Here is an 11,919-nt window from a genome sequence, read left to right on the forward strand (position 1 = left end):
GTGTCTTATTTCCATGGTGTGTGATAATAATAATGCTAGACCTCCAGACAAGACCGTGGCATGACACAATGGGGGAGTCCGGTAACCTCCCAATAACCCTCCGCTAACCACCCAAATAAACATGAGACAATGTGTACACGGGAACGAAGCCACAGCTACGTGACTCACAAAAGAAAAGCCCCATGACCTGGACATGAAACTCTGAGCATAATCAACGCCAATCAGAGCGAAACATGACTGCTATGGGACTAGTGGTGGCTAACAGTAATGTCAGAATGGCTCCCTGCAGTCACCACTAGGGGGAGCACAATACATAAAGCTTTATACTGCCGCCACTAGGGGGAGCTCACTACATACAGATTATACAGCCACCACTAGAGGGAGCTCACTACATACAGATTTATACAGTCACCACTAGAGGGAGCTCACTACATACAGATTTATAGAGTCACCACTAGAGGGAGATCACTACATACAGATTTATAGAGTCACCACTAGAGGGAGATCACTACATTCAGATTTCTACAGCCACCACTAGGAGCTTGTAGTCTGTGGAGGAAGGTGCTGGTTTGTTCGCTCCAGGAGTCACAGTTTTTTTTTTTCCACCCAGTAATTCCCCCCCCCCTCTCTGACCTAGGAAAGAGAGGGGTGTAGTGGATGGACTGTGGGGCTGAGTCCCCGTCTCCCACCCCTCGGTCTAAGCCGGCGAGGGGTGGGAGCTCATTGCTACCGGCAAAGAGGGTCACCAGATCTGGCAAGGCCCAAAACATGGAGGAGCCCAGGAAGACCCAGGAGGGCTGCAAAGCCCCTAAGGCTGAGGCGAGGGCCACTGTGGTGTCTCCTTCCGGAGGTGAGCGGAGCACTCACAGAGGTGCAGCGGCGGCGGTGCCGAAGGACTGGGGCACTAGGGCCGCACGGGAGCCGGTTACCAGCTATGGCTCCCGCGTCCATGTGTACCTCAGCGAGTACGATGAGGCTGGGAAGACCATCAGGAGACTCCGGGAGGAGCTGAAGGAGGTGAGGCAAGCTGCAAACAGAGCCTCCCGCACAGAGAAGTCTGCCCTGACAGCCAGGATATCCAGCCTGGGGATATGCATTGAGGGCATGGAAGCCCGGAGAGCGGCAATATTGAACAATAGCGGGCCCTTCCGGGAAAAACTGGAAAATGAGGACCGATTCCACAACATGGCTGCTGCGAAGGAGCCAGAGGGGTCTCGGCGTCCGACCCAGGTGGAGGAGGTGGACCATGAGGAGATGGAGGAGGCACCGTACCCACCTGGGGGCTTGGTAAGTGATCTCCAGGCCACACACAGCGGGATAGATCCAGTGCAGGTCCCACTCCCATCAGACAATAGCATTTCAGAGGATGATGGGGGTGATGCGGATGATAGCAGCAGCGATAACAGCAGTAGTGGGGGTTGCCTCGTCTTGCAGCAGATCCGTCAGCTAGAGTCCCCAGTAAACTATGCCCACCTGAAGTTTGGGGATGAGGTCTGCGGGGACGAGGCAACCAGGAGGGGGAAAAAGAAAAGCAAAAAAAGGAAGAAAACATCAGAGGAGAGGTTGGTGTTTGTCCCCCTTCCTGGGACCCCCCGGTCCCGCTGTGTGGAGCCCGCTACCCACCCCGGCCCGGGACCTGCAGTGGGTCCGGTGCGAGGGAGCGGGGAGAGTACAAGTCGTATGGCGCAGGTCGCCGTCTCTGCTGGCGGTAGCAGAGGGGGCGAGAGTGGGCATGCGGCTGCAGAGCCGGACAGTGTGCATGGTCTGGAGTGTGGCCCTGTGGCGGGCGGTAATAAAATCTGTGGAGGTGTCCAGGCCCGATCCTCTGTGGAAACGGGGGACGGCCTGGTGCCTGCTGCACCCGCTGACGCTCGGGGGGTGGAGGCTGTGGGTACCTTACCGGTGGTCACCGCTCCCCGCAGTGTTGGCGGTGTGCTGTCAGCCGGGGCCGCATCATCGGCGGCGTGTGCTGTGGTGTCGGGGTCCCCCACATGCAGATCCGATGCTGGGTCAAAATCCGGGACCCCGGCACCGGTTATCATCTCGGGTGCAGCTGTAATGGCTGCGGTAATGCCGGCCCGGATCGCACCCTCGCCGGAGGGGGTCGCATTGCTGGGGTCCTCTGCATGTGTGTCACCTGTATCTGTGGGGGACCCGGCGGTGAAGTGCACACAGCGTGGAGATGGTCTGCAGGAGAGGCTGGAGCAACAGTCTGCAGCTGCCAGCACATGCTCTGCTGAAAAGCAGGGTGTGGTAATCAAACCCTGCAGTATGGATCTTAAAGGGGCAGCTGCACTGCAAATAGCAACAACCCCAGCAGAAAGCAGAAAAAAGAATGCAAACAAAAATGTAAATAAGAATGGTAGTGGTGCAAGTGGTGTGAATATTGTCTGTGATAATGGTGACGGGTCAGGGGTGGTTTCTGCTGGAGGTATGGTTGGTGTGAATGGTGCCAGTGCGGTGATTTCTACCAGTGAAAATGGTGAGGCTGAGGTAAGTGAGGTGGAGATGGTTGACTGTGAGGTTGAGGGTTCAGGGAATATAGGGGCTGGTCCATCGTCCCCCTCACCTGCAGCCGCCATTAGTTATGCGGCTGCTGCCGCTGGGATTCCACAGGGGTCTTCCTCATCTCCGGACCCAGGGAATGAGGCTTTTCGCCGCCGTTTCCTGGAGGCCCTCAAAAAAGGGGAGCGGACGATCAATGTAGAGGGAAGAGAGGTGGCGTTGTCCTACTGGCTAGATAAGTTTGGTCTAGCTGCCTTCCAAGAGAAAAGGGGGGGGGAGACCGTGTGGTCCCTCCCGACAGCCGGACAGGGGGTCTCCAGGAGAAATGTGGTTCGTCTTCGCTGGAGGGGCGATGAGGCGTGTCCAACCAGGACAAATGTGGTGAAGCTCCTCATGAAGATGGACTTCAGGGCTATTGACATCTTTGCTCTGATACATCCTTTTGGGACCTCCACCTTTGATATCAGCTTTGTTCGGCCGGAGGGCTTGGAGCTCTTTTGGTCGAATTATGAGCTGGTAAAAGAGGAGCCCGGCTGGCGAGGGTTCGCCGTGGAAGCAATTTCTCGCCAAAGTGGGCCGAAGAAAGTGACCGTTTTAACATGTAATGAGTCTCTTTCTGGCGTTGACATAATGACCTGGTTGAGCCGCTATGGCGAGGTTGTGGACGTCCCTAAGAAGAACCGGGACGATTTTGGTATCTGGTCAGGAGGCTGGACCTTCATGGTAAAGTTGAAGCGTTCAGGTGGCACTGTCACCCACATCCCTTCCTCGGCTTTCCTGGGAAGGGATCGGATTCTGGTCTTCTACCAGGGGCAGCCGAAGGTATGCCACAGGTGCGGTGATCCTCGCCACTTCAGCGCAGGCTGCAAGGTGCAGAAATGTTCCTTGTGTGGCGAGGTGGGTCACCTCGCCGCATCCTGTGGTGTCATTCGATGCCACCTGTGTGGTGATCTAGGTCACCCGTTCAGCCGCTGCCCTCGTTCCTTCTCTAATGCCATGGCCGGCCGGGCGGAGGGGAGCCGCGAGGAAGTTCCTGGCGGTACAACTTCTGCAGAGGTTGGAGGTGGCAGCGGGGGAGGAGCTGAGGGGCCGATGAGGAATGGCAGGGCGAGGGGCCCCTCTTACCAGCGGAGGCAGGCAAGGTGTCAGGAGGGCAGGGGGCAGGAGGAGCCTCGGGAAACTGGGGTAATGGCTGCCCCCTCCTCCGAGGCGACAGCTCATGTCACTGAGGCACCGGGGGAGGAAGCGGTGAATGAGGAGATCAGACGGATGGAGAATGAGGAAGTGGCTGATCTCTCAGATGCCTCTCAATATGAAAATTTTGATGAGGATGGAGGGGAACAGCCAAAAGAAATGGGTGACAAGGGTACCAAGAGTGCCAAGAGTGCCAAAAGTAAAAAAAAGAAGAAAAAAGGTGGAAAATCTTCTTCCCTGACCAAGGTGCCTAAGGAAGGTCCCACCAACTCCCCTCTGATCCCCCTCTCCAACCGGTTCCAAGCCCTTGACGATCCTGCTGAGACGGGAGTCGGGGGTGAGGTTCCGGAGGTAACATCGGGAGGGCCTTTGGGAGGCGGGGGAGTCCCTTCTCCAGGGGGTGTGTCTTCCTCGGGAGGTGGGGACGACCCTGGGTCCAGAGATGAGAAAGAGGTGGGAGGGATGGATACCTCAGTCTCTCTGAAAAGAAGAGGGGGGGCTTCATCGTCCGGAGATGAGCGGGCTAAGAAAAAGGGTGGGGGGAAGAAAAAGGCCATCTAACTTGATCACTCATGATGGCGGCACCCACCCCGTTGACTCTAGCGACCATTAATGTCGCTAGTATAAAGTCTGATGCGGCTAGATTTGCGGCCTTTGATTTTCTCACCCGATTTGAGGCTGAAATTTTGTTTTTGCAGGAGACCAGGCTTACGGATATGGGGGCCATACGCAAGGCGGAGAGCGAGTGGAGGTGCGGGTCTTCGTACTGGTCTCTTGCGGCCGAGCCGTGTAGCGGGGTGGCAGTCCTTTTTAAGACTGCATCGGTTGAATGCCGGAGAGTTATCGAGGTAGAAATGGGGAGGTGCCTGGTCTTAAACGTCTTCATGAGGGGACAGGAGCTTCGGCTCATTAACATCTATGGTCCGCAGTCAAAGTGGGACCGTAAATGTCTCTTCCTGAAGATTAAGCCCTATCTTTTTACGAGTCGGCAAGTGGTTTTTGGAGGTGACTTTAACACTGTCACAAGGCTTCGTGATAGGGGAGGCTCCATTGACCGGCTGGCTTATGATAGTAATACTCTTAATAGCATAGCTAGTGACGCTCGCCTGGTGGATGTCCACATCCGGCACACCCCAGGTCACTGTGGTTTCACCTTTTATAGAGGTAATTGTAGGTCTAGGATAGACAGGTTTTTTTTAAAGGAGGAAGCCATCTCTTCAGCAGTGTCCGTTGTTGAGGTGGAGTTCTCCGATCACTGTCTGATTTCTTTTTCTCTGAATGTTTCAGAAACCCCTCGGATGGGAAGGGGGCTATGGAAGCTGAATTCGTCCCTCTTGGAAGAAGCAGAGATAAGACAATCCTTTGAGGACTTTCTTCAGAGCCAGGTACCGCTTTTGGATCTCTGTAGCGATAAGTCAGAGTGGTGGGAGATGTTCAAGGATCGGGTTGCGAGTTTCTTCCGCCAGCTCTCGAGCCTCAGGAGCCTGAGCAGGTACCGCCTGTATCAGGAACTGAGGAGGAAACTCGAACATCTCGTCTCGGCTGGAGGTGACCGTGAGGAGATCTCCAGAGTGAAGTCTTTACTCAAGAGGTGTCAGTACGATAGGCACACATCTTTGGTTTTTGAGAGGGATTTCGGGAGGTACCGCTCGCCTGACCCCTACAGAAACTGTAAGATGTCAGTGAGTTGTAAGGTGGTGACAGGTTTGGTCGACGATACGGGTTCCCTGAACAGATCCAAATCAGGGATCCTGGAGGTGATCAGATCTTTCTACTCACACCTCTTGGGGAAGAGGGATCTGGATCGGAACGTGATGTCGGCTTTCCTGGCCGAAGCCATCCCTGAGCCAGGAGATGACCCCTCGCTTCACGTTTTGACAGAACCAATCAGGGAAGAGGAAGTGCGACTGGCCATTGATGGGCTTCGGCCTAAGAAATCGCCAGGTCCGGATGGCTTAACATCCGAGTTTTATAAGACCTTTAGGGACTCCTTGGTCCCTCTCTTGACTGAGGTGTTTAACGAGTGTCTCTCCTCGGGCGCTCTTTCCCAGTCAATGAGGCAGTCTGCCCTGATTATCCTGTCAAAGGGTAAGGACCCGTCCCGTATTGAGAATTGGCGTCCCATAGCGCTTCTCAATACGGACCGGAAGGTTCTGGCAAAGGTGCTGTTCAAACGGCTGGTGAAGTTTGCACCCCGGCTCCTTTCGGAGGCCCAGCACTGCTCTGTTCCAGGCCGCAGTACGTTTAGTGCTGTGCTCGGTGTCCGAGAGGCAGTGGAGCAGGGCAGGGCAGGTCACTGGAAGGGGTACTTGCTGTCCTTAGACCAGGCGAAGGCTTTTGATCGGGTTAACCATGAGTACCTCTGGTCCGTCCTTCTGAGGTATGGTCTGCCTGGGGGGTTTGTAAATTGGCTAAAGATCTTGTACGCGGGGGCAGAGACTTTCCCGCTCGTGAATGGTTGGTCTGGCCACCCTTTTGAGGTTGGGTCTGGGGTCCGCCAGGGCTGTCCATTGAGCCCGCTGTTATACGTGTTCGCGATAGATCCCCTTTTAAGGAGGATTGAGCGTGGACCGTTGGTGGGAGTCAGGATGGACCAGGTGGCCCCGGAAGCCACTCTGAGGGTGGTAGCGTATGCCGATGACGTCTCCCTTTTCGTGTCCTCGGGTGAGGAGGCGGAGTGGGTCATGTCTGAGGTTGATCGCTACTCGGAGGCTTCTGGGTCCAGAATTAATCAGGAAAAGTGTGAGAGTCTCTGGCTGGGAGGGGGAGACCCTAGTTTTGGTCTCCCGGACACTCTTCCAGAGCCCCAGGCATCGGCAAAAATCCTAGGCATCGAATTTGGCCCTGGGGACTACCCCCAGCAAAATTGGGAGGGCAGACTTAAGATCGCCGCCCAGAAGGTGGACCAATGGAAGGGTTGGTCTTTGACCCTGAGGGAAAGGGTTAGCCTGGTTAAGGGTTTTTTGCTACCCTTGTTAATATACCTGGGCAGTGTCTGCATGTTGCCAGAGCCGCTCTGGACACGGGTCTACAGCCTGTTTTTCCAGATGTTATGGGGAAATAGGCTGAACCTAGTCAAGCGGGAGGTCACATACCGCACAAGGAGACTAGGAGGGTTGGGTATGGTCAACCCAGTGGTGTTTCTAATAAACACTTTTGTCAAGACTAACATCGCCAACCTCTGGTCAGAGAGGGCTCCTCCGTGGGTATTCTCCTGCAAGGGGTGGCTTCGACCCTTCTTCCAGGAATGGGAGACAGGAGGGCAAGTGAAGGACCTGCGCACACCGCACGGGCATCTCCCGGCTTACGCTACCCCGGTTCTGAAGGTGATCCGCCGGTGGGGTCTGGGAATGTGGGAGATCAGGACCATGTCGAGGAAATTCCTTGACAGGAGGGTCCTGTTGACCCATTTCCAGAAGCCTCTGGTGCTCAAAGATTGCCCAAGTCGGGATCTGGAGGGTGGGCTGAGGTTATTGAATTCTACACGGGTCCCCTTGAAGTTTTGGGACTTGGCTTGGCGTTGCTTCCATGGGAAACTGTATGTAAGGGACAACCTGAAGTGTAGGAACTCCGATGATCGGGGTTGTCCCCGTGAGGGGTGTTGCGACACGCTGGAAAGCATGGAGCACTTCCTCCTTCAGTGTCCTTTTAATACAGGGGTCTACAACAGGGTGGGTGCTTCCATAGGCTGGCCTCGGCTGGCACACCTTTCCTATGCGGAGTGGGCGTATGGGGCATTCGGATCCCTGGGTGGCCGAGATCGGGGCACTTTATTTCTAGTCAGTTTAGTAGTCAGGTTTTACACGTGGAACGCACGGTGCTTAGTCTCAACTCAGCAGAAAATCCTCCCCCGGGACGAGGTTGTTAGGAACATTCTGGGTGGCCTGGTGAAGGTGCGCTCTCTGGAGTATGACAGGCTGGGTGCAGCGAGGGCCTCTCTTCTCTGGAGAGGGTTCTCATTTAATGTACCTAGGGCTTAGATAAGCAGGTAAATGATAGGGACAGGTAGACAGCTTCAGTAGGGACAGGTAGATAGTTAGGGACAGGATAGGGACAGCCTAGGGACAGTTAGGTAGGCACGCGGTGAGTTAGGTAGGGTAGTAGGGTGAGGCAGGGAGAGACAGGGAAAGGTAGGTAGATGAATAGGGGCAGATGTCTAGACAGGTAGGGACGGCTGGTAGGGTAAGGATTGCTAGGGTAGAAGCCTGTCATCTCCGGTTTCCCGGTGGCGGGCTGGGGCTTTTCACTATCAGATTTTTGTTTTGCAGAAGTGAATTATTGATATAGGGCTTACAGGCACCAATCCTGGCTCTGGGTAAGTGTTGTAATATAGAGTTATGTAGCATTGTATTGTAAGGTGATGATCCTGTGGCTTACAGGGTTAATACACCTGTAAGCAAGAGGTTATGAGTTACTCGGTGAGCTTATGTTTGTATTGTGTGGGTTTGGTGGTAGGTTGTTTATAGTTGTTTGCTGTGTAAAAAAAAAAAAAAATTAAAAAAATGAAATAATAATAAAAAAAATATATAAATATAAAAAAAAAAAAAAAAAAAAAAAATTTTTTGTGTGATTTAGATAGATGTGTTTAAGCCAGGTGGCTATAATGTTTCTTTTTGGGCGATGGACCAGAGTTTTCTTTGTCAGGTTTGGTATGAAGTGTGTATGTGCGTGTGTATTAATAAAATGTTTCTTCTCTCCTTGGGTGAGGTAACCTGGGGAGGAGGAATCAAAAAGTGAAAAGAAGAGTAAAGGACAGAAAACAACATAAAGAAAGAAAGAAAAGATGGAGGAAGCTTCTCTGAGAAAGAAGAAGGCAGTTTGTTTTCTTTTGCGGGGTTGCTTTGACTGGGGGCAGTTATGCTGGACTTGGACTTTGCTTTGGACTGGGGGGGTAATGTTGGACTCGGACAGTTGCTTTTGCTGGGGTTTTGATTTTTGCTATTTATTGTAAGTTTTGTATTTTTATAATAAAAGAGTTCACTACATACAGATTTATACAGCCACCACTAGAGGGAGCTCACTACATACAGATTTATAGAGTCACCACTAGAGGGAGATCACTACATACAGATTTATAGAGTCACCACTAGAGGGAGCTCACTGCATACAGATTTATACAGTCACCACTAGGGGGAGCTCACTACATACAGATTTATACAGCCACCACTAGAGGGAGCTCACTACATACAGATTTATAGAGTCACCACTAGAGGGAGCTCACTACATACAGATTTATACAGCCACCACTAGAGGGAGCTCACTACATACAGATTTATAGAGTCACCACTAGAGGGAGCTCATTACATACAGATTTATACTGTCAACCCTAGGGTGCATTAACTACATGCGGATTTATAGAGTTACTACTAGGGGGAGTTCATTATATACAGATTTATAACGACCCCACTAGTTGGAGCTCACAACATATAGATTTATACAGCCACCACTAGAGGGAGCTCACTACAGATTTATACAGCCACCACTAGAGGGAGCTCACTACATACAGATTTATATATAAACACCTTTCACGCTTTCTTTTTCTTCCTCTACATCAGCATTTCAAGAAACGAGTAATGGTGGCTAGGAGAGCCCATGTGTGCTGATTAATAACTGCACCATTGCTGTGGTCTTTTTTTATTTTAATAATTATAACACATGCATCACTTTATAAGCCAGAGATACCTCTTTAAAATGAATGTACCCACGTGAATGCTGCCACTAGCGGCCCAAAATGTGTAACACATCAGCTACCGCCACAGACTGATACATTGTAACAAACACGCAAAACTGATTTGTGCTGCTGATGTGTTTTCTAGTCTGGATAAACTGTAACAAACCCTCAGCTGTGAGACAAATGAGTTGTATCGGGGTGTCTGATGTTTGTATGTTCATGTAAATTAAATACGTAGAGTACGTTGGTGGCAAATTAAATATTTCCTTTCCTCGCACAGACAGATATTATAGCTGCTTGTTTGCCTGTGCCCACATGCGGGGCGTATGCCTGCGGTGCCATAAAGTTCTGCAGCAGCTGCAGCCTCTGCTTTTCTCTTTGCGGAGTGGAGGAGCGTGTTTATCCAGCCCGACTTATGTACACAGTGGAAGTGTGAGGGCTTCTGTTGGCTCCACCGCTGGACCAGGGAGAATTATTTGCAACCACCCACGGCCCGGCCGGCCGAGCCTGCGGGCAGGGGATGTATAGGGCGCAGCGCGGAAATCTGCGGAGCATTGTGCCCGGTGGGCCGAGGGCTGCCCCTGATAAGAGCGGCATGGACTTGGGATGGGGGGAACATATCATCCAGAACCTTCAGGAAATCCCGTTCTGTGTGATTTACAGCGCCCCCTCCCAGGGGTGACCTCACTGCACACCGCGATAAATGGGGCTGTGTATATGGCACGCGGGCGGGGGGCGCACCCCTATTTATAGAATCTATTCCTGGCTCCTGGCGGCTGTCTCTTGTTGTCTTTTCTCCTCCCCAGGTGTATGTTGGATACAATTTACCTCTCATCACTCACAGGCGGCCGTGCCAGGGTCCGGCATCCAGAACAAACATGGGCGCACAGGGAGAGGGAGCACGGAGAGCACAAATATACACAGACTTCTACACGGCCGGTGGGGACGGGTTATATACACTCTACACACACTGGGGAGATGGAGTTACTCAGTTATATAATACAGAATTACACAGGATGCCGCTGACGGATCCCTGAACACACAGACGGGGCAGCGCCGTGCTCTTAAAGGGGCGCTCCCACCTAAGACCACCTAGGTGGAGAATGAATGGAGGCTGCCGCAGCTCTCTCTGGTCAGGATTACTTGGCCAGACAAAGCTTATAATATCCTAGAGAGAGTATTTGGGTTTCAACGGCCTCTGTCGCCGCTTGTGACCAATCAGAGCTCAGCTTTTGTTTGATAACAACTTTCATTTTACCCAGACTTTTTTTATGTGATTGGCTGCTGTGGCCAATAGTGACCTAGATAAATCTGCCCCAATGTCTCCAAAAGTGCCGGTCAGAGGCTGGGAAGTCGGTTGTCACATTTGTCCTTCTGTGCTCGGCTGATTGTGTCACTTGCAGAGGTAACTCACAGAGAACAACTGCACAATCTCCATCCCTGTTCTATTCACTCTCCTCCTCTTTGTGGTCATGTAGTGAGGAGAAATAGGGGGCTCGGGATCGTGCTCAGCTGATTGTGTCACTTGCAGAGGTAATTAATGGAGCTGAACCCCACCATGTTGTTCTGTGCTCTATTCACTGTCCTCCTCTCCGTGGTCCTACAGTGAGACCCTTATTCTTGTGATCACTCATTTACAAATTAATTATGGGAAAACCTTTCTAATACCTTCGAGCGCTATGTGCATATACAGGAGCTGATGTACAGAGCGAGCTCAGAATTAACTCTGTTATTGCTGCCAAATAGCATGATCCCGATAAAGGCTCCGGCTGGGCCTGAAGTCTGGTGGAATATAGTACAGCATAGTGAGTGATCAAATCAATGACAGGTTCTAATCCCCTCGGAGGATTTGTCCTCCCTCTGTGCTCTGCTGATTGTGTCACTTGCAGAGGCAATTAGTAGAGTTGAACCCCAGTATATCGTTCCTTGCTCTATTCACTCTCCTCCTCCCCATATTCGTGCAGTGAGACCCTGATTCTTGTGATTGCACATTTACTTGTTAATTAGCGGAAATCTTTTTAACCCCCTCCAGCACTACATGACGGTGCAGGTGTCGATGTATGGGGCGAACTCAGAGTGGGACCAGAATAAACTCTGCTGTTGCTGTTAATTAGCTCAATCCCGACAAGGGCTCAGGCTGGGCTTCTCAGGAGATCACCATTTCCCCTATATATCTCAGTACTGAAGTTTGGCGGTATAGTACAGTATAGTAAGTGATCAAATGGATTACATGTTCTATTCCTCTAGGGAGAACTAAAGTATAAAAACAAAACCTTTTCTTAAAATATGCAACCCTACTGAGCACATTTGTTAAAAAGTTTGGGTAAAGTTAAAGCTGTGATTTGATTGGCTACTATGTCCAATATAGCTATAAATACATTTGCCCCAATGTCTCCCAAAGTGCCAGTCAGAGGCTGGAAAGTCGGTTGGCACATTCTCTTCTGTGCTCGGCTGCTTGTGTCACTGACAGAGGTAACTGCACAATCTCCATCCCTTTTCTATTCACTCTCCTCCTCTTCGTGGAGAAATAGGGGACTCGGGACCCTGAT

General features: G+C 51.7%; 1 protein-coding gene across 1 annotated transcript; it reads left to right on the forward strand.

The window, feature by feature from the left end:
• The first annotated feature begins 627 nt into the window (after window positions 1-627).
• On the forward strand, window positions 628-5,022 carry LOC143773512 (uncharacterized). Its single transcript, XM_077260930.1, has 2 exons — window positions 628-1,287; window positions 4,987-5,022. The coding sequence occupies exons 1-2, from the start codon at window positions 658-660 to the stop codon at window positions 5,020-5,022; spliced, it is 666 nt and encodes a 221-aa protein (XP_077117045.1). The 5' UTR covers window positions 628-657.
• The last annotated feature ends 6,897 nt before the right edge of the window (window positions 5,023-11,919 follow it).

This window comes from Ranitomeya variabilis, chromosome 5 (genome assembly GCF_051348905.1).
Source record: "Ranitomeya variabilis isolate aRanVar5 chromosome 5, aRanVar5.hap1, whole genome shotgun sequence".
Classification (NCBI taxonomy): domain Eukaryota; kingdom Metazoa; phylum Chordata; class Amphibia; order Anura; family Dendrobatidae; genus Ranitomeya; species Ranitomeya variabilis.